General features: G+C 48.3%; 1 protein-coding gene across 1 annotated transcript in view; it reads left to right on the top strand.

Moving 5' to 3' along the window:
* LOC116328013 (nucleolar protein 4-like) overlaps nt 1-26,890 on the top strand; it is a 113,902-nt gene that overhangs the window by 8,299 nt on the left and 78,713 nt on the right. The window contains exons 2-4 of the mRNA XM_039604481.1: nt 18,017-18,169; nt 21,093-21,204; nt 24,506-24,612. Of these exons, the coding sequence (XP_039460415.1) occupies nt 18,017-18,169; nt 21,093-21,204; nt 24,506-24,612 (372 nt within the window). The remainder of the gene's footprint in view (nt 1-18,016; nt 18,170-21,092; nt 21,205-24,505; nt 24,613-26,890) is intronic.

Genomic DNA, 26,890 nt, shown 5'->3' with positions numbered 1-26,890 from the left:
TTCAGGCTTTGTTTCCACGATGGAGAATGCAGCCATCAGGTGTCACGTCCTCCTGTAATGGATGCAGAGGCTGGGGACGAGGGGGACGACTCGCCCATCGGTGCTGAAGGCTCTGGATGTTGTCGGGCTGTCCTGGCTGACACATATCTACTGGGCTGTGTGGAGATCTGGGGCGGGGCCTGTGGGTTGGCAGACTGGGGAGGCGGAGGGTGTGCTCCACCTGCAGAGGGTTCACACAGTGTCTGGTCTCTCCTTTAGAGATAAGGTGAGGAGCTCGGTCACTGGAGAGGGGCGGGATCAGCGTAGAGCCGCTGCTCCACATCGGGAGGTGATCTGGAGCCAAAAGGAATAAAATATAAATAAGAAACAGGAGAAATGTATACAGGGTGGGCTGTGGGGAGAAGCTGTTAGTGAGTCTGGAGGTGTGGGACCTGACTCACCAGCGGGTCAGACAGGTTATGGGCGGGGTATGAGAGGTCACCTGTGATGGCCCGGTTTAGGGTCTCGTGATGTCAGAGGGCAGCCAGTGGGAGCACGCTCTCCTCTGAGGAGCAGCAGCTCCTGGTTCAGGTTCTTCTCGGAGGAGGTGCAGCCACTGCTGGGCTTTCTTTACCAGGGCGATGGTGTTGTGGGTCCAGGTGAGGTTGGTGGAGATGTGTTTGCCCAGAAACCTGAAGGTGGAGGCAGTTTCCACCTGTTCTCCATTTATAATGAGAGGGGAGTGGAGCTGTCTGTGCTCCTGAGGTCCATGAGGAGATCTTTGGTTTTAAGGACGTTCAGCTTCAGGGTGTTCTCTACCTCCGCCCTGCACGCTGTCTCCATCAGAGATGAGCCCAGCCACGGTGGCGTTAGTTGGCTTGGTGTAATAATGTAAAAAAGTGTATTTTTTAAAAAACATTTTAAGGTGAGTGAAGCTTGTTTGTGGCACATTTTGCTGCTGCTGACAGTAAACTCTGTTTGTGTGGTACTGAAGCACTCTGAGGCCCCAGGAAACACTGAGTGGCTTGTAGGGACTAATAATAGCTGCTATCTTTGCTCTGGTGTCAGGCCCATGTGATGACTACTTCCCCCTCTGTCGGCTGTCTCCAGCTGGGGCAGCAGACGTGAGGAGGTCGGCCTGTTTCGAGCATGAACGGTTAAACGGCGACTCTGTGAACAGACGAAGCGCTCATGGTGGGAAAACGGCGCTCAGCCTCTGACCTGCTGTTCTTGAAGTTTTCCGTAAATCAGAGCCAGCCGGAGTCCGGCGAGCTTACATCACGGGTATCAAACGGGTCCCTGTGCTGATGGGAGATATTGATGCTGAGTTAGGAAACATCAGAGGAACATTACACATTAAAGCTGTGATGAGAAGCTTGCGCTCGTGACGCGATGTAAGTGTGTAGCTGCTGCAAACCAACAGCTGGTGTCAGAGTCGAACTCAAAGGTCAGGCTGCTCGGTTGGTGTGTGGGTGTGTGTGTGTGTGTGGGGGGGGATTTGAGTTTGAATTAAACAAAATCGATTCATTAAATCTCCAACAGTTGATTCTGTTCATCTGGACGTAGCGTTTTGTGGGAGAAACATTTCGTCATCATCCAGGTGACGTCTTCAGTCTCAGCTGACTGCAGGTTTTCAACCTTTTAAACAGGACATTTGCATCATGACTGAAACCAGCCCACTGAGGGAACAATGGGCTGGGTTTATAAGATTGGGGAAACCTGCAGTCAGCTGAGACTGAAGACGTCACCTGGATGATGACGAAATGTTTCTCCCACAAAACGCTACGTCCAGATGAACAGAATCAACTGTTGGAGATTTACTTACCTGGACGATTGAGCGTGCATCAAGAAGATTCATTAAATCCTGAATCAGTTTTTAAATATTAATGTATTTTGTCTGAAACTATTTCAAAAACCAGCAAAGAGTTAAAACAGCAAATGATTAAGGAGTGGGTAACGGATTCCACAGAGACGTAAACACAGCGCGTGGATCGTTCACGTACACAGACACGCCATCGGCGTTGAAAGCCGACAGCTCACAGATTCTGATGCTGTACGGCTCGAGACTAACGTGTTGCCACGGTTGCACTGGTGCGCTGAACTGTTTTTCTTAGGTGCATCAGCACAAAAGTTAGGCGCACCCCAATTTTTCAACCGCATTGCTTAACAATGTCCATACAGACAGTGTTTATTTATAAATGATTAACTAACAACCTTCTCAACACAAAGTTCTTTATTTGGAGCACATCTCTACAAGAAAGATAAGTTACTGTATTTTTCGGACTGTAAGGCGCATTAAGCCAAACCAAACAGTCAAAGTCAAACGTTACTCATCCTTCTTGCTTCCTCCACTTTGTACCATTGATTCATTAATGTTGAATTCTCCCACTGCTGCTGTATTCCCGTGTTCTACTGAGTGACTGATAGAGTTTGAAATCTGCTTCGTAAGCATAACAGGAGCCATTTTGGGCTCCTTATAGACACACAGTATGGTAATATTACGTTGAAGCACAGTACGTATCACTCCGCGAGGCTCCCGACTACGGTCGCCGTAATGCTCCGACAATCCATCGAGCGGTGCGAGGAGGTCCGTAAGCACAACCAGAATTCATACATAAGGCGCACTTTTGAGGAAATGAAAGGATTTTAAGTGCACCTTATAGTTCGAAAAATACAGTACCGAAAAAGTTCTTGTGCTTAAAGTGCTTCACTGAGCTGAAATTTAAACTTAAAATATCTCAAGATATATACAGTGAAAAGAAAGTCAAAATTAAAAGTGTCTCAAAGGCTTCGAACTGAACATCCCAATATCTGAACATCTTACCTTGGGCATCAGAGAGGTCCCGCCCCTGACTATCTCTGATGGGGACAGTGTGTGTGCGCGCGTGTGTTAGAGATGGACCGATCCGATATTACGTATCGGTATCGGTCCGATACTGACGTAAATTACTGGATCGGATATCGGCGAGAAATAAAAAATGTAATCCGATCCATTAAATATCAAAAAAGCACCTCACAAAACTTGCGACACGGCGTAACTCGGCTCATAACCGTAGCACGTTGGAGCAGTGTGCATCATGTGATAGAGCGGCTGTGTGTATTTGTAGCCTCGCTACCAAACCAGCATTTCATCTCCGAGGAAGTTATCCCAGAGAGAAGTAAAGCAAGTGTGTAAGTTCATCTCTGAATGTCTGTAAAGCGTTCCCATGTTAAGCTTAACAACCGACATATGGAGCGACTGCCTCTCTCTCTCCCTCTCCTGCTGCTACTTCAATCATGAAATTGTTTAATGATCAGCTGATCGGCTTTTCTGTGGCGAGTCCGTCTCTCTTCTTTGTTTTTGTCCCACTTTGCACCAGAAAGAGGAAACCAGCGGCTGAACAACAGCAGCACGTTTAAGCTTGATAAGCTGTTGTTAGAATGTATTTAATATTACTTTCTGCACCAGGATCCTTTTCTACGTAGCTGACGGCTGGTAACTGTGCAGGGGCGGATCTAGCAAAGTGTAGCCAGGGGGCCGATAGGGCATGAACAGGGAAAAGGGGCACAAAGACATACTTTTCTTTCTTATTCTCATTTAAAATGTCGAGCTTTTAATAAATAATTATCTGAATCTTACACCCAAAGTTTTAATCTGATGTAAAATGTATAGAAGTCCATTACTGTATATAGTAACTGTTAAGTCTAATATACCCTAGTAAGCTATAGTACTTTTTCCTTTGGGAAGGTACCATCTGTGCAGTCTGCAGTTCTGTTGAAGAAAGATGTTGAATCTATTTAATTATTCTTGAAAATAATTTATTTCTGTGCATTTTTTTCACACTGCATCAAATTAAAGTTGATTACATCGATTAAGCATCATCAGGTGGAGGGTGGGGGGGTTCCTATTTTTTTGCTGGGAGTTTGCAACCCTATTAGTTAGGTTGTTTAATATTTCTGCTAAGTACTCTTTAAAATACCAGAATAGGAAGGATGGAGCAGGTTTAAGTTTATTAGATTGATCAGTGTTGCTGAACTATGAAATATTTTGGCTGCAGTGTATTTTTTACATACAGGTATAACAGAATAGCTTTAGTGTTGTTGTTTATTTAAACTTGAGTATGAACTTATACAAAATGCAGCAAGATATTTAAAAACAGTTTTATTGATTAAAAAATACACTATATCGGATTCATATCGGTATCGGCAGATATCCAAATTTATGATATCGGTATCGGACATAAAAAAGTGGTATCGTGCCATCTCTAGCGTGTGTGTGCGCGTGTGTGTGTGCGTGTGTGCGTGCATGTGTTTGTGGGTGTGTGCGTGTGTGGGTGTGTGCGTGTGTGTGTGTGTGTGTGTAACCTCCTCAGAGTCACCGGTGACCCTCAGGGTTACGGTTGTTCTCACAGCTAAATGGAAACCAAATGAATCCTGTTGAATCGATGGCATCGGGTATTTTTTGATTTTATTAAAGCTGAACTGAAGCTTGTATGACTCAGTAAGTCAGAGATGAAAGATTTAAAACACACAAAGACGCTCGTACCCGAGTCTCTGATAAATATCTGTTCTCTCTGCGCGTCTCTTTTTTTATCACCTAAAGTGAAATAAAGCAGAAGAAACTAACTTTCCAAACACTAAAACACTTTTCTCCTTTAATTGGTTGGATGTGAGACAAAGAGAACGTGATTTCTTCCAACAGATTGAGCTCAAAGTCTTAATTGGTGAGGCTGAATTTAGCTGGTTGCCATGCCTTCAAAGGTTTCTCGGTAAATACAGCTCGCTGTGTTTAAAATAAGGAGCGCGGTCACCTGCCGTGCACCTTCAACCAATTAAAACTATAATAAACTTTCTTCTTCCACTTTGTTTTATATGAGACAAAGTGTCTTTAAAGAGCCTGAAATTAAGCGCTGAAGAAAGAATTAGATGTAAATCGCTCACCTCCTGCTTTCAGCTGATCCCACAGCCAAAGTCAAACCTCCAGCAGCAGCTCGCTCTCACAGCGCTGGTCTCTGTTGTTACAGTCTTTCAGTTTTCTTTGGTCTTCGTCAGGAGTTTGCAGTAAAAACAAGCAAAGTGCAGCTTCTCATCAAACATGACACAAAACCTGCGTCACTGTTTAGTAACGTTAGGTCAGCGATTAATACTCTAAAGGTGCAACTCACTTTGGGTTCAATGTGAAAGAAAAGCACATGTGACATGTAAGAGGGAGGTCGAAGGTCAGAGTAACGTGATAGTTTGAAGCCACATACATCATTCCTCATATGTCAGTGCAAACACAGAACCTGGGGGCGGGGCTGGATGGAAACGTTTGGAGGGTCGTGAAGTCGAGAGCTGCGGTCAGGCTAAGGCTAGCAGAGGGAGGGCGGAGGATGAGACTGTCATAAAGCGTCCTCGATGGACAGAGACGAGCGTTCACACTGAGATCGTGCTGTGCGTGCACACAGCTGATCAGAGTTTATTCACAGGAACAAAGCGGCTCCATCCGGCGAGGAGGCGCTCGGCCTGGAAGCGGGTCGATGTCTTCACAGGACGTCGCCGTGTGCGTCCGAGCTTTAAAGCTCTGCGCTCCCTCAGAGAGGAGCAGAGCTGCTGAGAACCTCCACGTGGATCCTCGCCCCGTTACGCTCGGCTCACCTCCCCCTCCGTGTTCTCCTGTTGCCATGGTGAACATCTCCTTTGGCGATGGTGAAAAGAAATTAACACCAGTCTTAATTAGACTGCAAGGCTTCAATTTCCACCTTCATTCCTCCTCCTCCTGCTGACCTTCTCCTCCCTCTTGTCGCCCCCCCACCCACCACCACCACCTGAAAGGCAGGCGGCCATATTAACAGCAGCCACCAGGCATCATTAATGAGAGCTGTCAGTCAAAGAACCGAGTGTGCTGGTTGGACGGCTCCTGACTAACAGCTGCTGAAGTAAAGTCTGCTTTGAGTCAGCTCACACGTGTTCGTGTGGACACGGCACACGGCGGACGAGGAGGGCCGCGCTCCTAAACACGGTTCCAGCTGGTTTGAGTCTGTGTTAACCGACGGGTGGAGCTGCTGTGCATCATCACGCCGAAGCTACAACCCCATTACTGCACGAGGAAGGATGCAGGTGTGGTCGTGTTTCAGACACAACTAACACGTGTGGGCTCTTTGTGTGGAAGCAATGATTCCTCACATGCAGCAGAGACGTGCTGTCACCTCGGTCGGCGTGACTGTGACAAGGCGACGGCTCCAGTACGACCGTATTTGGCCCTGACGGTCTCCGTCATGCTTGTGGAGATGAAATTATTCGGGGTTATTAGGCTGCTCCTCTGACTCGGAGCGGGACAGCAGTTCAGTGTGACCGCTCACGTTTCAGATGGTTTTCCCATCATGCTCCTGGTGTCGCTCATTTCATCAACAGTATCAGAGCAGGCTGTGCAGAGCGCCGTCATAGCCGATTCACCGAAGAGGTGGAACCTGATTGAAATCAGCAGAGAGAAGCTGCACGGCCTGCACACTGTAATACTGTAACTCTGTACTGCATTACTGCGTTTATGCTGTGTACTACGTGGCACAGCTGCTGTAGAATATGGTTGTTTCTCTGTGTGTGAATACATGAAGTAACAGTTTAATGCTTCTAACCGACCTTCAGTACGTCACCCGTGTGCGCACGTGTGTGTGCGCGCATGTGTGTCTGTCTGTGCGCGCGCGCACGCGCGTGTGTGTGTGTGTGTGTGTGTGTGTGTGTGTGTGTGTGTGTGTGCGTGCGCGTGTGTGTCTGCACTTACACAGCAGCACCTGTTCATGTGTGAAGGCTGAGTGTGGCGCTCTGATAGGTGTGAGCTGTGTTTGTGGGTGTCGGGCTCTCCCTCTGCTGGTGAACCGTGGCGGTGGGTCAGGTGCAGGCGGCGCTCGGGTCATCCCGTCGTTGGGGTGTTTTCAGATTTTATGGTGCATGTATCCTTCAGCCTTCGAGCCCCATCCAATCCGGGGTGTGTCTCCTCTTATGCTAATCTTTAAAGCGCTGCCAGCCTGTAAAGATGAAGGATCTAATCATCGCCCTGGAAACATTTACCCTGATCTCTCTGTTTTACTGTAACAGCAGTGACTCTGCTTTGTGCTCTGCGTTCTGCTGCTGTTGACACGTGTGAAGGATGGAGTGACCAATGGATGGCTGGGACTCTCCTCCCACGCTGTCACAGTGAAGGAAGTCGGCCTGTTCATGGATCCAGAAACATGTTTGAATGACAAACCAGCTGCTGGTTACGCCGTACCTGTGCCGAGCATTACACCGTACAGACTGCAGCACATTATTTTATTCATTTCTGGTAACTCATTATAATACAGTGTCTGCACTTAAATGAAACTTCAGTTTGTTTTCTATGAAGTTACAAAGTAACTATATTTACAGACAGGCTGCAGTTCACAGGCTGGTTATGGAGCACACGTTATAGACCTGAGGATGATGTAGAACAGAGCGCCGATTGTGCACATCAGCATAATGAACATTATACAAAGATGTACAAAGGACAGATTAATCTGTATTTAATTTGCTTACAGTGTCATTATTCCTTTGTGTAACAGCAGTCTGCTGTTGTTGAATTATAATTCAAGTGTCATTTCAAATCAAACACCTGCAATTCTGTTTAATTACAGGGGAATTACAGCCTGGTTCACGCTGTATTATAAACTGTTATATGATGAATATATACTTTCTTAAACATCATTATAACTACTATAAATTAAATCCAGCACAGTGGTTTGTGGAAATGCGATGTTTCGATGCTTCCTGATTTGGTTTAAACCATGGATTAGGTTTTCTTTGTGCTCATGTCTTCCTCCGCGTCCAGGTGGAGCTGATGGAGAATCTTTTGTTTTATGGAAGGTTTTCCTGCTTTAGAGCAGGCGGGTCTCGAGGAGGAGGAGGAAGCAGAGGGAGGTGTTCTTGTGGGACAGCGGCCTTCTCATTATCACATCTTCCCACCTCCCCCCTCTACAATAAAAAAAACATATCACTCTGTTCCGTTTTCAGCCTCCCCACAGATGCCCCCCACCCCATGCTCGCCTCCTTCCTCCTCCTCCTCCTCCGTGCCCCTTCCCTGCCCTGCTGCCAGCGCTGCTGGATAATTAGCTCAGTGCTCCTCAGAGCAGCAGTGTGTTATTGCGTGATCGTGTCTGCATCACCGTTCTCTCTCTCACCATCATCACAGTAATCTTCTCCAGTAGTTACTCTCGTGTTGATCTGACGGGCGTCGTCTTCGTGTTGAACCGTGACATGATCGCGCTCATGTTTAAAAGTGGCTGACGGGAAACATGTGACATACATGTATGCGGTCCTTTTTGTTGTGCACTGTAAATGTCAGCAAGTCCTCAAAGTTGAATCAAAACATGTCGATGCTTCAGAACATCCAACCTGCAGTTCCTCTGACATCCAGCAGAGGCAGCAGTGAGTCAGTCCCATTGACTCCGATGTTAAAATAAACATGTATACACAAACTGATTGGTCTCTGTGGGTCATTTCACTCTTCATAACACCTGTACATGGGTACAATGCTTCTATAACTCACCTATTTTCATTCTTAGGGGCGTGGCCTCTTTAACTGACAGGTGGATTTAGCTGATAGCTTCACCTGAACTGGACCTCTGAACCCTGTTTGTGCTGTTGGAGTCTTCTGGAGCATTTTTAATGACATCATGTGACCAATAACACGGCGGTCACTGTACTAACAGAGCATCTGAGGAGGCGGAGCTTCATTTTGGTGTGCAGTGAGATTCTGGGATTTTGATGTTACTGAGCACTGATTAGCAGCGTCTGCCTGAGTGATATGGAATCAAAATAGAAGATTAATGTCAAAGTCAGGTTTGAACCTCTTCTACATGTAATGCTTATTTACCAGGTTTGTGACTCTGAGAGCGCCATGATGATCAGAAAGGTTATTTATTGAACTTTAAAAAGCAGCGCTCTTGGCTGCCTGGCAGGTTTTGGGTCTGAACAGTGAAGGACTGAGAGGTCCTGATGATTATGCCTCATTATGAAGATTTCCTACTTTCAGTTTTGCTGTTGAGCCCTGCGGCCTTCCTGATTGGCTACTTTTCCTGCCAGGTGAGACTGTCTGGACACGTTTGCTGTCCACCGAACGACCGTATTTTCCGCACTATAAGGCGCACTTAAAATCCTTCTAATTTTCTCAAAAACCGACAGTGCGCCTTATAATCCGGTGCTCCTTATGTATGAATTCTGGTTGTGCTTACTGACCTCGATCTGATTTTATGTGGTACACGGCGCTCAATCTGTCAAAAATGTTTTAGTACGACTTTGGTAAGCTACGAAGCCGCACCACTTGATGGATTGTTAGAGCATTACGGCTACCGTAGTCAGGAGTCTCGCGGAGTAATCTGGGTCCTAAACATGATATAGCATGTTCTGAGAGATTTCTGACACATTCAAACGTACAGCTCTGCTATCACTTCCAACATGAACGAAGACAGAAAACTAAACAGCAGTGACGTTTGTAGGGTTACTGAAGTTGGGCTAGCTGGTATATAATGATGTGCTACGTGATCACTAGCGACACAGCTATGTTAGCACAAGTCTAAAAGAAGTGTGGTGGGCGAGCATTTCTGTAGCAGGTGAAGCTTCTATTTTTGCTGCCAGGTTGGAGGTTAATTAACGAGCAAACAGCAGCAGCGCTGTTTGTTGGTTAAGGAGCAGCGTGACAGATGCAGTTAATGAAAGCTTCGTTTGCTTTTCCTTTGAATGAGCCGAGCTGTTTTTAGCCTGCGTTAAACCCGCGGTGTAGAGCCCGGTGTGTTCACACCTTTCTGACAGACTGTCGGCGCTCTGGTCACACATGTGGAAGCGCATGCCGCTCTCATCCCGGCAGGTCGTACATGGCCGTCAGGTGCTGCCTGGGTCTCACTGCTTTGATTCAAACATAACGGTTCACGTTGGAGACCGCCCTGCTCCTCATTAGCAGTCACAGTGGCAGGTTAGTTTGCACTTTGATTAGCGAGGAGCTTCTTACAGTCCTGTTTGGACCTTGGTGTCTCTGTTTCAGGTGCACTTGTTGGTTAAGTAACAAAGGTACATGATCACATTTAGGGACAAACGCTCTGTCAGATTTACATCTGTGTAGGCTCACAGTCACGATAGTCTGAGGAGCTTGAAAAAAGAGGAAACTGGACTTCCCTAAGTTTATGAAGACATTTTACGTCTCATCCCTGAAGCTTCATCAGTCCTAAAAACAAATAGTGGAGAGTCCCAGGTGTAGAAAAGGAACACACACATGCAAAGAAAGCTCTTAAAAACACATGGTCATCCCAACCTTACGTGTCAGGTCTATCACAGTGTTTTCACCCTCGGTGTTAACCTCTGGTGCTGATGAGCCACACTTTATTCGCACCTTGGCTCATGTGATGACTCACATGATCAGCAGTGGATCAGTGACCACCTCCCTCCCCCGCGAGGGCTTAAATATGTTTGTTTGTAGAACTGAGACGTCATCTGCTTCTTCGAGCTGCTCGGACTCCACTAGGTTCAGTAAAGGTTGTGGTTTGGAGAGATGGCGGGGTGAGGCACTGCTCGGTCAGGATTGGGCAGTGACAGCTGGTGGGAGGGGCTTTAAACAGGCAGCAGCTCCACGTGTTGATTACGCGAGTATTTCAAGTGTTCTGGTTCAGAATGAAGGACCTCAAGGCAGAAACCTTTAAATGTCCTGTGGACGCTTCGCCCGGTGCACCGTCACGTCTCAGTGGACTGCAGAGCGGCAGACGGTTTCATTTCATTCACGCTGTTTCTCACATGTTGTTGCTTAAAATGACCCTGATGTTACGCATCTATTAAATATTAACAGCACTCCACTTCCTGATGCTCTTGTTGGAGGCGGATCTTTTCCTCGTGCTTTGCATCGTGGTACCTGAGGGCTGTGTGTGTGTGTTGGATGAAAAGGGGCAGAGGTGGAGGCTGAAGAGCAGGTGTGGTGGTGATGGTGTGGAGGGGGCAATTTAGCTTTCATTGAATGGACACTGTGTGTATCCTAGCAACAGGCTGGTTTGGAAATGGGATGGCGAGCTGAGGCACAGAAGAGGGGAAACGAGAGAGCGAGGCTGCTGATAATGAGAGGGTGGAGGTGCAGCGGGTCAGAGCGGAGAGATGGAGGCTCGGATGGAGGGATGGAAACAAAGAGAAGAGTGAGAGGTGGAGCAGCTGCTGTAACAAGGATCTACACAGGACCACCAAAGACTCGGTCCACAGGAGACAAAGACTCGGTCCACAGAGACAAAGACTCGGTCCACAGGAGACAAAGACTCGGGTCCACAGGAGAGACAAAGACAAAGACTCGGTCCACAGAGACAAAGACTCGGTCCACAGGAGACAAAGACTCGGTCCACAGGAGACAAAGACTCTGCCCACTGAGACAAAGACTCGGTCCACAGGAGACAAAGACTCAGTCCACGGAGACAAAGACTCGGCCCACGGAGACAAAGACTCGGTCCATACGACACAAAGACTCGGTCCACAGGAGACAAGGACTCGGCCCACGGAGACAAAGACTCGGCCCACGGAGACAAGGACTCGGTCCACAGGAGACAAAGACTTGGTCCACAGAGACAAAGACTCGGCTCGGAGACCACAGAGACAAAGACTCGGTCCATACGAGACAAAGACTCGGTCCACAGGAGACAAAGACTTGGTCCACAGGAGACAAAGACTCGGTCCACAGGAGACAAAGACTCGGTCCACAGGAGACAAAGACTCGGTCCATGGAGACACAGGAGACAAAGACTCGGGTCCATAGGACACAAAGACTCGGTCCCACAGGAGACAAAGACTCGGTCCACACGGAGACAAAGACTCGGTCCACGGAGACAAAGACTCGGTCCACAGGAGACAAAGACTCGGTCCACAGGAGACAAGGACTCGGCCCATACGACACAAAGACTCGGTCCACAGGAGACAAAGACTCGGCCCACGGAGACAAAGACTCGGTCCACAGGAGACAAAGACTCGGTCCACAGGAGACAAAGACTCGGTCCACGGAGACAAAGACTCGGCCCACGGAGACAAGGACTCGGTCCACAGGAGACAAAGACTCGGTCCACAGAGACAAAGACTCGGTCCACGGAGACAAAGACTCGGTCCATACGACACAAAGACTCGGTCCACAGGAGACAAAGACTCGGTCCACACGAGACAAAGACTCGGTCCACACGAGACAAAGACTCGGCCCACGGAGACAAAGACTCGGTCCACAGGAGACAAGGACTCGGTCCACAGGAGACAAAGACTCGGCCCACGGAGACAAAGACTCGGCCCATATGAGACAAAAAGTCTGCTTCAAATCATTTAAATCTGTTTTCCACTTTACAGCAAAGATAACAAAATTAGGGGCTCAAGACTTTTGCACAGTGCATTATTATGTGTTTACACATTTCTATTATTTTTATTTGCAGCTTTGTGAAAAGAGTGGAAATAAACAGCTGGACGGTGGAGATAACTGTGTGTGTGTGTGTGTGTGTGTGTGTGTGTGTGTTGCACTGGTGTCACTCACTCACACATTCAGAACACACTGTGAGTGTTGGCGGTAATGAACGAGTGTGTAAACATGGGCCTCATTAATACGGACGCTTCAGAGACGCCGTGTGCGACTCACTGTCAGCGTCTTCGTCTCAACGCCACAAACATCAAATATGAAACGTGTGTTTCACGGGGACACTGTCACAGTGCAGGTGAGTTCACACCTGAAAATAAACTGAGGGGGAAAGTGTTCACGCAGAGGCCTGAAAGTGGGTCAAAGAAACAGAAATGTTTTAATGAGACGACCCCGCAGAGAGGACGGCAGAGGGAGTGTGTGTGTGTACCTGTTTAGACATCGTTGTGGGGACCAAAAATTGGAATGTTACTATACTTGTGGGGACCAACTGTCCTCACCAACTGTCCTCACCAACTGGGGACCAACTGTCCTCACAAGTTTGAAGGTATTTGCGACTCAAAATGTGGTTTTACTGTCAGGGTTACAGTTAGGTTATGGTTAGGTTAGGCATTAATTTTGATGGTTAGGGAAACCAGCTATGGAAAGCATTATGACAATGACATGTCCTCACTAAGATATCACAAAAAGAATGTGTGTGTGTGTTCTCTCGTGACTTTGACCTCCTGATCAAAGGATGTGGAGGCCTTGCTGCTGTTTGTGTGTCTGTGTGTGTGTGCAGCGCCGTAAGGTGTCCCCATGCTCTCTCTCTCACACACACACACACACACACACACACACACACAGCAGACCTCACTGACCTCTTTTCTTTGAGGTTGGAGGGCACATCACTGGCCTGGGACTCTAGCTTATGTGACAGTACACACACACACACACACACACACACACACACACACACACACACTCAGCTTTTATTTAGTTTTATTATTTATTTATTTCAAATGTGAACTAAGTTTTTATTTTTCCTCACTGAGCACTATTATTGACTGAACATTGGTTATATTTGTGTAACTCTTACAGTATTGAGCTTTTTTGATTTGGTGTATATTGTTTCATAGTGCACCCAGAGTGCACTTTGTTATTGTTCAGTATGTGTGAGTTATCAGTACGTCAGACTGAGCGCGGTGTCGGCTGGTGTTCTGTCACGTGTGGTCCGAACGGACAGAGGAGGACAAACATGTCCTCTCTCCAATCTCTGGCCTCCGTGTGTGTGTGTGTGTGTGTGTGTGTGTGTGTGTGTGTGTGTATGTTTTACACACTGTGACGTCAAACCTCAAACATGATCGTGCTCTCGTCTTCTGATGTGTATTTACAGAGTGCCAGACCAGCACCCTTCATCTGCCTGGCACATGAGGGCCTGGCCAACGCTCCAGGACACACACACACACACACACACACACACACACACACACACACACACACACACACACACACACACCTGTACTGTGCTGTATGGGACTGGTTGATGGGATGGCCTGAGTCTTTGTCTCTAAGAATGAACATTCATATTAAACATGGCTTCTGTCTTTCAATCATCTGCCTGTAATTACAGTTTATTCTCACCTCCAACCATCACCATTCTCACAGTCTTCCTCCACCTTAACTCCTTTCTTTTGTCTCCTCGCCTCTGTCCCACTTTCTCCTTTTCTCCTCTCTCCCAGCCAATCACCATCCTCCTCCTCTCGCTCCTTTTCCCCTTTCTCACCCTCCTCCTCTTCCTCCCTGCCAAACAGTTGTAATGGCACTGGGGGTAGGTGGGTGTGCGGGGGGGGGGCACATTAGAAACGTCTCCTCTGTGATAAGCTGCAGCTGGTTACCATAGCAACACTTATTACCTGCACCCGTAGAAGGAAAGGGGGAGGTAATGGGTCAAGATATGGTGTCCTAATTGTGTGTGTGTGTGTGTGTGTGTGTGTGTGTGTGTGTGTGTGTGTGTGGAGTGTGAGTGTGTGAAGCTCATTGACTCTTCAGGTGACAACAAACGCTTTAGCTCATTGACTCTTCATTACGGTGTGTTCACACAGCGCGTCACGAGCGCGATAGATGCAATCGATCGCGCTTTTCCATTGACTTTACATGTAAACCTGACGCCCTCTGTCGCGTTCGGTCGTGAACACACCATTAGACGCTCTACACCCCACACACACACACACACACACACACACACACACACACACACACACACCTAATTTGGTTGGGTCACATGCGCTGAGGTGCACAGGCTGCTTCGCACCACTTCCTGTTCCTGTGCGTCCGTCGCAGCTCCGGCATGTCGACAGCGAGGCTCCGCTGATCGTCCAACACAAAGCTCCATCACCTGCCTCGCGCCTCAAAAGAGAACTAATTGCACACTTCCTAGAAGTTGGTGACGCGAAAGTTTGGAACCCTGGTGGCCATGATTTGATCCACAGTTCAGATTAATGCCTCTGTATCCAACACTCAGCCTGCAACGCGAGCTGTTTGCATGCTCGATCATCCAGGTAAGTAAATCTCCAAAAGCTGATTCTGCATCTGGATGTTTGTGGGAGAAACGTGACTTCTTCAGTCTCAGCCAGAGGTGCGTACGTAAGAGTATCAAAAAATCTGCTTCCGAGTAAGAGTAAAAAAGTACTTGGTGAAAAGGCTACTTTGAGTAAATAGCTAGTAACTGACCCGCAATCGCGTGTCATCGCTTTTTTTTCCATTGACTTTACATGTAAACCTGACGCTCTGGCCGCCTCTGTCGCGTTCGGTGTGAACACACCATTAGACGCTCTACATCTGCTGCTTTATAATCAGGAAAAGTTTACAACAGCAGGAATGACCAAATGTTCTTTGTACCCTCCAATGTAATATGTAAAATGTAAACACACACACACACACACACACACACACACACACACACACACACACACACACACACACACACACATGTGAGGAAAGCCATGCAATAGATCACCCTCCAGTGAATGGACATGAAAGGTACCCGCTGGATGTTTCAATAACAGGTTGGGTCACATGTGCGCTGAGGTGCAGATGTTTGTCCCTCTGGGCAGGCCTGGATGTTTCAGGCTGCTCATCCGTCTCTTACTTTGACTTCCTGTTCCTGTTAAGGAACAGTCCGTCACACTCTCAGCAGAGACCGTTCAACCTCTGATATGCATGTTCCTCTTGTCTTATAGATAACGGCGAGGAGATGTTTTTCTCCGCTGATCGATGTGTGTAATCTATTCTCTGCGCCCACACACACACAGTAAGCCTCGCCCATGTAATGCCATAGCTTGTTAACCCGCAGAGGATTATCACCTGCCTCGCAGCTCCGAGCTCATTTAGGAAGCTCAGAGAACTAATAACCACTCCAACTTTCAGCTGGACTTCCTAGAAGTTGGTGACGTTCCAGAAAGTTTGGAACCCTCTAAACAAGAGGTGGCCATGATCCCAGAGCAGCCATAAATTGAAGGGTTTTTCCTTTGACAGTAATGAAAAGCAGTTAACACCATCCAGCTCTCTCACACTGGCACGCGCACAAACACAGAAATGAAAGAGAAAGGTGGAGCAAAGCACGGCAGTGCGTCATGATCTGGACAGCATGATCCACAGTTCAGATTAATGCCTCTGTATCCAACACTGACCTATGAACTTTTGTATGTTAAGCTTCAACGCACAGTTTGAGCACTCAGGTCGCAGATTTAATTGTACGTCTGTTTGAGCAGGAGAGCAGGAATAATAACGACTGAAAAAAATCGCAGTGTTTGCCCAGCTTAATGCAGACTGTTTAAACTAAACAAGCTGCTGTTTCACATAATAAACCCTGTCAGCCGCAGTATTGCCTTCTGTTTTAACAGTTAAAGCAGTAGAGACGAGCTGTTTGCATGTGCGTTGAACTCCAGCGTCATTAACCAGGCTAGCTGTTAGCTTATAGCTCACGCTAGCTAACCAGCTGAGCAGTTAAAAGACAGCTGAAGCTGCACAAAACACCCACAAACTTATCTCACTACAACGTAGGGCCGGAAATATGACTCGCAGCTCGAGCTCGACACAGCTGCTGTAACATAAGACCGACATCCAGCTAACCACAGCTAAAAGATATTTAGAGAAAACTTACCGTTTCCTCAGGTCACACGAGTTGAGTTGTTTCACACTGAAAAGTTGGTTTGTTTTGGCTCTGACTGAAGACACCGACACTGCAGACACAGCTGTTCTTTTGTGCTGTTTTAAGCGAAACATTCTTTGTATGTGAGGCCAAAGGTGTTCATCCTCTTCAGCTCTAGCGTAGACTCTGCCATCATATTTCTTCTTTCCGTGTGTCGCTACTTTGAAACGCTTGGGCGCTCTGCCCGCCACGGTTTCAAACTGGTCATGTGACTGTATGGCCACGTCTCATTGGTAAAAAAAAAAACAAGTTACCGGAAACTCCACTGACGGCATGTTATCTAATGTGTTAAACTATCTTTTTTTTTTAAAGTAACGAGTCGAATTTTGCAAATGTAGCGGAGTAAAAGTACCGTTTCTTCTTCATAAATGTACTCAAGTAAAAGTAAAAAGTATCGTGCAAAAAAGGTACTTAAAAAGTACATTTTTTTCAAAAACTTACTCAAGTAAATGTAACGGAGTAAATGTAGCTCGTTACTACCCACCTCTGGTCTCAGCTGACTGCAGGTTTCCCCAATCTTATAAACAGAGGATGAGGATGTACACATCCTGGACAGGGAGGAACGCTGGTTTGAGCGCGGAGTCAAGGAGGCCATTTACGTGAAAAGGGAAAGACCATCTCTGAATGGAGGAGGGGGCCTAAGGGTACATCTGTCACCATCTTACAATGCTGTGATTGCAGCCATTCCCCAACTCTCTGTGAATGGGACTCATGGCCATTGATCAGTGGTTGTTGACAAATGAGAATTTGCATAATTAAGATGAAGGAACTGACCTCCCAGCCCATTGTTCCTTCACTGGGCTGGTTTCAGTCATTATGCAAATGTCCTGTTTATAAGGTTGAAACCTGCAGTCAGCTGAGACTGAAGAAGTCACCTGATGATGATGAAACGTTTCTCCCTCTGAACACAGATGAACAGAATCAGCTTTTGGAGACTTTTATGTAACCAAAGAAAAAGGAATAAATGTTTAAACCTCGTTATCGACTTTCTGACCAGCTGAGGTGGATTACATTAAAAACAGTCTTCAGATCAATCAAAGTGATTAGAGGAATGAAGCCAGTGTTCTGTAATAAATTCAGGGATTTTTCTCATCAGTTCAATGGTTGGCAGACCTCCTGCCTTCATATCTGTAAAGCTGGTTATTGATCGATTGATTGATCGGTTGATTTCTTCACCAGTCTTTTGTTTTTATTCCTGAAATTCAGAGCTGACCCTCCAGGGGTCACGTTTGTTCTTAAAGTGATGGATTTCTTTGGTATCTGTAACATTTCGTTCATGTTGTGTAAAACATTTCTTTATGTTGTCCTCTTGAATGTTTACCAGGTGTTGTGAAAGCTCACAGAGCTGATGGCGGCGTGATGCGGGCGTCTGCCTCCGCCCTCGTCTCCTCTCGTCTGTGAAGCTTTAGGTCAAAGGTCAAAAAGTGTGAATGAACTGAGAATCTGTCTCTGTGTCCCTGCAGTGTGCGGACGGCGTTTCGGCGGTGGACTCGTCCCTGAAGCGTGTGGCGGTGGTGGAGGACTTCTTCGACATCATCTACGCCATGCACGTGGAGATCAGCAGCGACCCCGGCAAAGCACCGAAGCACGCCGGCCAGAAGAAGACCTACAAAGCTGTGAGCGCGGCGCTGCCAGCTTCCTGTCCTCTGTGGCTCTCTGTGGTCTTTACGCCTCGCACCACCCTCCCACCTCTGCCCTGCTCGCCGTTTCTCTCTTTCACAACTCGTGCTGTCTGTTGCTTCACCCGAGCTCCTCTCTCTCCGTCTCTCTTCCTCTTCTTTGGGCTTCATTCCTCTTTGAGTGTCTCGGGGCAGAGAGCAGAGCCCTGCAACTGTCTGCTTTCAGTTTCTGACGCTAACCCGGCAGCTTCGCTGCGGCCCGGTGCACGTCCGCCTCAGAGCGCGCACACACAAGGCAGAATTTACTCACAGCTCCGAGGTTTTTGTTTTTGGCTATAAACGAGTCAAATCTCTGATTTTGAAGCTTCGTCAGAGCTTCTTTGGTCCAAATAAAAAGATCACTGAGTCGATAAGGCGTCGTGGCTGCGCACTGCTGTGCAGGTCGCTCGCCGCTGACCCTTCTGGCCGCCCGCTGTTGGTACAGGGAGGTGGCGGTTTATTCAAACTATTTCATGTGTGTGTGGTCGAAGGCTCCTTTCTCCTCAGCTCTATCAGGCTGGCACAGGCTGCTCGTCCTCTGCATCGCAGCAGCCTGACGGGGCTCAAACACGGACCTTCTCATTGTGAGGCGCCCGCTGCACCTCTGTGCTGTACCAGGTGACCTGATGGTTTTTGGGGTTCGGTATCGACACAAGGGCACCTCCACATACAGCTCCAGGAGCTGAACATGGACGCAGCGAGCAGTAAGATCTGTGAGGAGCGTACGGGATTATCGGGTAGGCAGTGACGAGTGTGTGTGTCACACCTGTGTGATCAGATACCTGCTTTAGTCTGACCGCCCAGTTCTTCACAGAACGCGTCTTTTCTCGTCTGCGGCTTATTTCAGTCACTTGATCAATAATCAGCTCAGCAGCACCAGGAAGATTAAAAATGTTTGCTGAGCATTAAAACTCCCAGCGTTCACACACTGAAACGTGCAAACGCAGTCGTCGGTCGATGCTCAGCTGACCTGTCACATGTACAAATATACACGGCCCCACAGGGATGGGGGTCATTGTGTGTCAGGAGATACACGTACACACATACGCACAGTAGTATCTGGACAGTTTGATGATATTTTCCCACTTTTGTCAACATCATCTCAGGTAACTTGAGGCGACTGTTGTTGTGATTTGGCGCTATATAAATAAAATTGAATTGAATTGAGGTAACTGGTGTCCAGCTGTCAGTGTTACCTGGCTAAAGGTCAAACTGAGAATAAAAACTTGAAGTTAAAGGTACGACTGAAAATGAAGCTGCGGATAAATGAGGATGATCGGTGAGCACCATGAAGCAGCTGGAAGCAAAAGACGAATGATGAGTTCTTAATATGAAGCTGAGGCTGACAACAAGTGATCAAAGCTGAGGGAATACATGAGATGAGTTGGCTGAAGATCTTTGAACAGATGCTCCTGATGAGGCGCGGGGGCTGAGGGTAGGAGTAATCTGAGAGAAGAAGCTGTGATGGGCAGTTTCAGGGTGGAAGTCAGACTTTGTGACTGCGTCCTGCACGTGCATCCAGACCTGTTTCACAGCGCGTGAACTGGGCTCTGCGTGCTGAGGACTTCCTATTTCTCTTTCATTTTTATTCGCTGTGGTTCTCTGAGCGTTAAACTCTGACACCATGAAGCCTGCAGAGTCTCAGCTGCTGCAGGAGGCTGACATGCCTCAGAGACCAGTCTCAGCTGCTGACACTGCCCTCTGCTGGTGAATCTGCTGCAGTGCAGGAGAGGCTGGAACAGATTTCTTCCTTCTTCGTTTCGTCTCCTCATCCTTTATTCGTTCATCTTCATCAGCCATCTTCAGCTGCTTCTTCTGCCTCATGCACATTAACTTCCACCCATCGAGTAAACACAGGAGAGCCTTATAATGCCACAAAGCCCAGTGTGTGTGTGTGAGTGACATTTACTTCATCACACACACGTGCTGCACAGCAACCCCCATTCAATTCCTCCTCCCCCTCCCCCTCCTCCTCCTCCTCCTCCTCCGTGCTCCTTTTCCTGAATAAATGTTTGATTTCCTCCCACACGTTCATCGACCTCGCGTCTTCGACGTCGTCGTGTGGAAAGTTTTTCTTTCACTCTTTTACAAAGTTGGACAGATTCTATTTTTGGTGTAATAATCAAACGCAAACATTTCATTTTATTCAACTTTATTTTCTCACTTTTATTTAAAGACGAAGAATGAATAATATGATGATGATGATGATGAAGCATACCTGTAGAGTCATTTCTGCGCCTTGGTTCGCCGACGTGTCCGATGGCGTTTGATTCTTCTGCTGATAACAGAGTTTATGGTGTCAGCTGTCAGTGATGTCACTCCCGGTGAGTGATGTCACTCCCAGTGAGGGACGTCCTGTTATGAAGCTGTCCCCAGGTTAGTGTTAAGAAGCAGTCGTGATGGTTGAGGGGCGGGTCAGAAGGTGATATCACACACTTATTGGCTAAAAAGGTCGGAGACCGCAGCGTGACCAGAACTGTCGTAACGGTGTAACAGACGCTCAGCAGCCTCGCTTTTATTCTGAAATGTCACCAGCTGAGTTGGGTCAGCTGTTGCAGAGAGCCGTGCCGTGCTCGTGGGTACAGACAAACTCAAATCGACTGCAGCGGCATGGCGATTGCCCGGAGACGGGTCGCCTCCCACCAGGTGACGGTCGCCCGAAGGTCAATGGCAGCGTTTGTTTCATTTATTAAAGTTTTGGTCTGCCATCTTTGTTTTCTGACAAAAACACGTCGCTAACGAAACAAAAGTGAACGCACGATGACAGAGACCGATGAAACATAGCGACACGTGGACGCGTTTTCCCTGATCTCAGACACTCGATGAAGAGCTGAGTCTGACTGAACATCCTCTTCCTCTCTGTCTCTGTTCTCTCCCTCAGATAGCGGAGACGTATGCCTTCCTGCCCAGAGAGGCGGTGACTCGCTTCCTGATGAGCTGCGGCGAGTGTCAGAAGAGGATGCACATCAGCACCACCGCGCAGGACTGCAAAGGTACAAACGGGCCTCTCACCTGTGTTTGAGCTGCAGAGCTTAAACACAGGAGCACGGGAGGATGAGGCCTGGACGATGCTCGGGGAAAGGTCGTGTTTGAGCCCCGTACTGTGCACCGCGTTACAGATTTGTCGTCCTGTGCCGACACAGTCTCTGAGAAATGAGGGAAATGTAACGAGTTTGAAAAGCAGCCGCCTGTCCGTCACGCTGATGAGGAGCTGCTCATGGCAGCTCTGAAGCCTCTGCAGCCGCCCGACAAACACAATTAGACATAAAAACAAACACTGTGAGATTCTCGCTGCTCCTCGCAGCGCTGCATGCCTGCAGGAAATCTTTCTTCTCACCACAAAGCCAATTTAATGCAAACAGCGAGGTGTAAAGAGCAAACGGAGCTGGAGCCGCTTCACAATGGGAACGCTCACGTTAAAAACATTGTTGTGCTGCAGGGAAAAATCGTGACACCGTCTGACTTTTACTGCTTCGGTTCAGAGACGAAAAACGAAAGAGATGAGACGGTCGAGGCCGAGAAGTCCGCAGAGAAACCCAGACGTCCACATTCCTCGCATTCTGTGCGCGGCCAGCCGCCTCCAGCCTTCAGCGTCTGTTGTGTGAATAAACACAGAGCAGCTTCACCTTCCTCAGCAGACGCTGTAACGCAGCAGCTGGTTAAAGATTTAGGATGTTTGTCGTCAGCGTGGCAGCACAGCGACGTCCCACTTAGATCAGCCTCACACCGCTAAAATACAAAACACCAGAGTGCGCACGGGAACACAGAAACACCCGAGCGTGTCAAAGTAGTGCACAGATGAAGCGTCCATCAGCAGGAGCATCTTTTCTGTCTCTGTTCAAACTTTAAACCTCTGAAGCTCACCTGTGCGCTCATAGACACACACGTTTTAAAGCACTGAATGCTTCTGCAGCAGTGACCTGATCATGTGCGTGCTGCATCCATCCATCCATCCATCCATCCATCTACCATCCATCCATCCAACTATCCATCCATCCATCCATCCATCCATCCATCTACCATCCATCCATCCAACTATCCATCCATCCATCCATCCATCCATCCATCCATCCATCCATCCATCCATCCATCTACCATCCATCCATCCATCTACCATCCATCCATCCAACTATCCATCCATCCATCCATCTATCATCCATCCATCCATCCATCCATCCATCCATCCATCCATCCATCCATCCATCCATCCATCCATCCATCCATCCATCCATCCATCCATCCATCTACCATCCATCCATCCATCTATCCATCCATCCATCCATCCATCCATCCATCCATCCATCCATCCATCCATCCATCCATCCATCCAACCATCCATCCATCCATCCATCCATCCATCCATCCATCCATCCATCCATCTATCCATCCATCCAACCATCCATCCATCTACCATCCATCCATCCAACCATCCATCCATCCATCCATCCATCTACCATCCATCCATCCAACCATCCATCTACCATCCATCCATCCATCCATCCATCCATCCAACCATCCATCCATCTACCATCCATCCATCCATCCATCCATCCATCCATCCATCCATCCATCCATCCATCCATCCAACCAACCATCCATCCTTCCAACCATCCATCCATCCATCCAACCATCCATCCTTCCAACCATCCATCCATCCATCGAGCTCTTCTATCCTCCCCCACTGCTGCCGGCTTCTTGTCCCATCCCACCATCCCTCCCTTCACCCTTCCTCCATCCCTTCCCCCATTTTTCCCCTTCTGCCGTCTTCTCATCCCTCATTAAATCGAGGAGTCGTTGGATTGTCCCGTCTCTCTCCTCAATTAGCCTAATTAATGGCTTTAACAAAGAAAATGGGCCTGGAAACGCTCATTTTCCACAGAGTCTGGGGAGGAGTGGGGTGAAGAGGAGTGGGGTGGGGGTGGGGGTGGAGGGGGGTCTGAAGAGGAGTCCTGACGGGTTCCTGAATTCGATGAACAAACTGCCGCCATCACAACACGTTTTACCGATCGAGTTTCTCTGCGGTAAAAACTTCCCGACAGTCGGAGCGTCCAACTGATTGTCAGAGCAAGACCTGTGAATCCCAACAGACACACACACACACACACACACACACACACACACACACACACACACACACGGAGGGTGTCTGCCATTGGATGCCTCTCAGTGAGGGAAAACAGCTAATTGCCTTCCTGCCTGGCAGGGGCGACACACACTCACACACACACACACACACACACACACACACACACACACACACACGGTGGTCCTGCTGCTGTCAGTGTCAATTAACTGCGTCCCGCTCTGCACTGATTAATTGCATTAAATAATTCACAGCTGAACTTTAGTGGGAGTCACTAAACACACGACATAAAGGTGTGTGTGTGTGTGTGTGTGTGTGTGTGTGTGTGTGTGTGTGTGTGTGTGTGTGTGAGAGAGAGAGAGATGAATGTCAGGTTACGGTGACGCCGGCTCTGACACAGAGATTATAGATCGACAGTAAATCAGTAAAATGCAAATATCTGAACTCTGAACTGTTTTAAAAATGGCGGCCGCTGTACCCCCAGTGTAGATGCGCCTCTGCTTCAGGCGAGGTGTCGACCCGAGCATCACGGCTGATTGGAGATGTTATAACAGATGTTTGATCGCTGATCGGTGACCCCGCCATCATTCTCACGGCGCCAAACGCTGATGTCACTGCAAAGCTGCTGACGTCTCAGGACGAGTCAACAAAGTTTGATGAGCTCCTATAAAGTGATTCTGACAGAGGAGCCAGGAGCTCTGCTTTCTACATGAAACACAGCTGCTTTGTCCCACCAGTCAGTCAGGATGGTCCTGCTGATGATCCCGTTATGATCTCTGTTCATGCCTCCAGGTGTTAGACACGTCCTGAATGACTGCGAGCACGGCTGGAGGAGATGTGAGGGCGATGCTGCTGGGTGCAGTGAAACATTACAAACTCACTCTCTCACTTCTTCTTCGGCTGCTTTAATCGGCCCTGGGTGTCTTTACCCCCGGACTCTCAGATAGCAGCTTTGCATGACTCCCAGTCCAAAATAATCCTTCTTTTTCTCACACTGAGCCTGATCCTCTAACTAAAACAAGCTGCTCTAGCTCCTCCCCCTTTAACACAGCTTCCTTCTGATTTCTATGACATCATCCAGACCCAAGCGTGTAAAAAACACACTGAGCTCGCTGTTAGAAGCACAGGAACAGATATCGGAGCAGGACGAGCTCCTCGTCTCTCGGTGATGCTGCGTGCCTCCTAATGGCTTCTCCTCATCTCCTCTACAGAGAACGACAGGCCGAGCCCTCAGGTGTCAGAGGTCATCGACTACAACGTGCCTCTCACCACCACCTACATGAAGCAGATGAAGCTGCAGAGCATCAGCAGCACTAAGGTATGTGACAGTGGTGTGTTTGCGTGCGTGAGAGGAGATGTTAGACAGGAAGTCCGGAGGTCAAGCGTGTGTGACGGCGTGTGGGAGGAAACCAGGAGGAGCGCCGATCCCTCCGCAGGAACACACCTCCCACACATCGTCCTGCGCTGCTATTAAAGCTCCGTAATGAGACGAGAGTGTGAGTGTGCGTTCGCTGAGGTCAGTGCAGCCACCACGCTCTTCGTTAAGCATGAGACAGGTTTGTGTTCGTGATCAGACGGCGTCGGTGCGGCCCGGCCTCCGGCGCATTTCTGCAAGGAAGCATTGTCATCAGAGGCTGAACCTGCTGATTGGGCCCTGAAAGTTTGACGGTGTGCTAACGTGCAGCAGGACAGCGGTCGCTGAAGAGCGTCTGCACGATCTCATGCCTCATCTCCTCTCCGGCTGTTCTGGTTTTATCGGGTTGCATCACATCCTGCGGCTCTGTCAGCTTCCTGTGTGTCTGTCTGCGCCGTCCTGACTTCTGTTATTTCCCCTCCGCATGTCGACCTTTACACCTGCTGTAAAAACTTAATCAGACTCTTTCACATGGTTAAACAAACCCCGCCTCTAACTGCAGGTGTGTTGCTGGGTGACCTGGAGGACATTGAATGGTTAATGGTCACTTTGGCGTGAAAGTGGAATGGAGCTCTGCAGCGGTCCAGACTAATCCCAGTCATTCGGCTCAAGGTTTCTGATCATATTTCAGCGTAGAGTCGATATTTTGGATTCGACGGTCCTGCTGAATGATGAAGAGCACTTCCACAGTCAGGAAACTTGACTGGGTGGAGCTCCATCATCAGCTTCATCCTTCGGCTGGTGGGGGCTGCGACTGCTTCATTCCACATTGTTCCAACACGTCTATCAATACCACACACTCGCTGTCAGTCATATAGTTCACGTGTGTGTGTGTGTGTGTGGGGGAAGATAAGGGTGGGGGAATCGAAGGTTGAGCCTTTTCAATTAAGCCGGCCTCTGAGCGTCGAGTTAATTAGCTCAGGAGAGAGAAACACACACACTCAATGCTGCACGCACACACACACGCACACATGCGCACACACACACACAGACTCAATGCCACACACGCACGCACGCACACACGCACACACACACTCAATGCCACACACACACACACACGGACGCACACGCACACACATGCACGCACGCACACATGCACACACACACATGCACGCACACACACATGCACGCACACTCTTCCTGCTTCTCTCTGGTCTGCGTGGTGATGTCAGAGGCGTTTCACTGGTTTGTGGCGCCTCATTATCGAGCTCATGCAAACATGTTTGTTGCTTTGGTTACGCTCAGCATCGTTCTCCAGCTGCAGCTTTAAAAAACTTTCTGACTTTTTCCTTTTACAAACCTTTGACCTTTGACCTCTGCTGCACTCTGCCGTGTGACAGCAGCCTCGTTGAAGGAGGAGCGCTTGGGCTTGTGGGGAGTCGCTGTGAGTTTGACCCTCAGATGGCGGCTAATTATTGGTCCGTGCTTCAGAAGTTTGGGAGCAAAGTAAGAAATGTAAATGCTTCAGCATAAACAGGCGCGCATCAATCTGCAGCCGTGCATCGGCCTGCGATCAATAAAAATACGCCGCTTCTGTTTTGCGCCTCCAGCCGTTCGAGTTCGATGTGATCTGGGTCCACGATCAATATCAGCTCCGATATCTGAAGCTGTTTGCCGATAATCAGCGTCTGTGCCTGCGTGTCGGTCATGGAGACGATTTTTAATGAGCTCTCAGGCTTCCACAGCCAGTGCAGCATTTCTTGTTGGCTTCCGACTAAAAACTCACTTATTCCACTAAAATCCACAAACTGCTTAAAAAAGCCCACCCTGACACGGCAGTGTTCAGTGCTTCACTCATGGAGGTGACCGCTGTGTGGATGCTGAACGTAGCTGTTAGCTGCAGCTCCTTTTGGACATACTTTCCAAAACGATCATGTGACTGGGAGAAACTGGAGTTTTTGCAGCTATTGCATGGAATTTATTTGGATTCAGTAAGCTGGAGGCGCAACACCGGCACAGCCAGTCTGATTGGCCTGCAGTCACTCAGGTGCATCATCGCGCTGATGTCTTTGAGCGTAACGTGTCTGCGATGCATCTCGTATCGTCTGGTTCCCAGCTGCTCGTGTTCCCGTGTCATTCTGCAGGTAACTCGCCGTCCTGCAGCTTCGTGTCACCGGTCAGTTTTAAACCCGTGAATGGGAGGAGTTAATGTGAACAACAGATTGCAGGTGATTGCCAGACT

This window comes from Oreochromis aureus, linkage group 20 (genome assembly GCF_013358895.1).
Source record: "Oreochromis aureus strain Israel breed Guangdong linkage group 20, ZZ_aureus, whole genome shotgun sequence".
Lineage (NCBI taxonomy): Eukaryota > Metazoa > Chordata > Actinopteri > Cichliformes > Cichlidae > Oreochromis > Oreochromis aureus.
The sequence above is the reverse complement of the archived record's forward strand: the minus strand, read 5'-3'. Positions and strand labels throughout refer to the sequence as shown.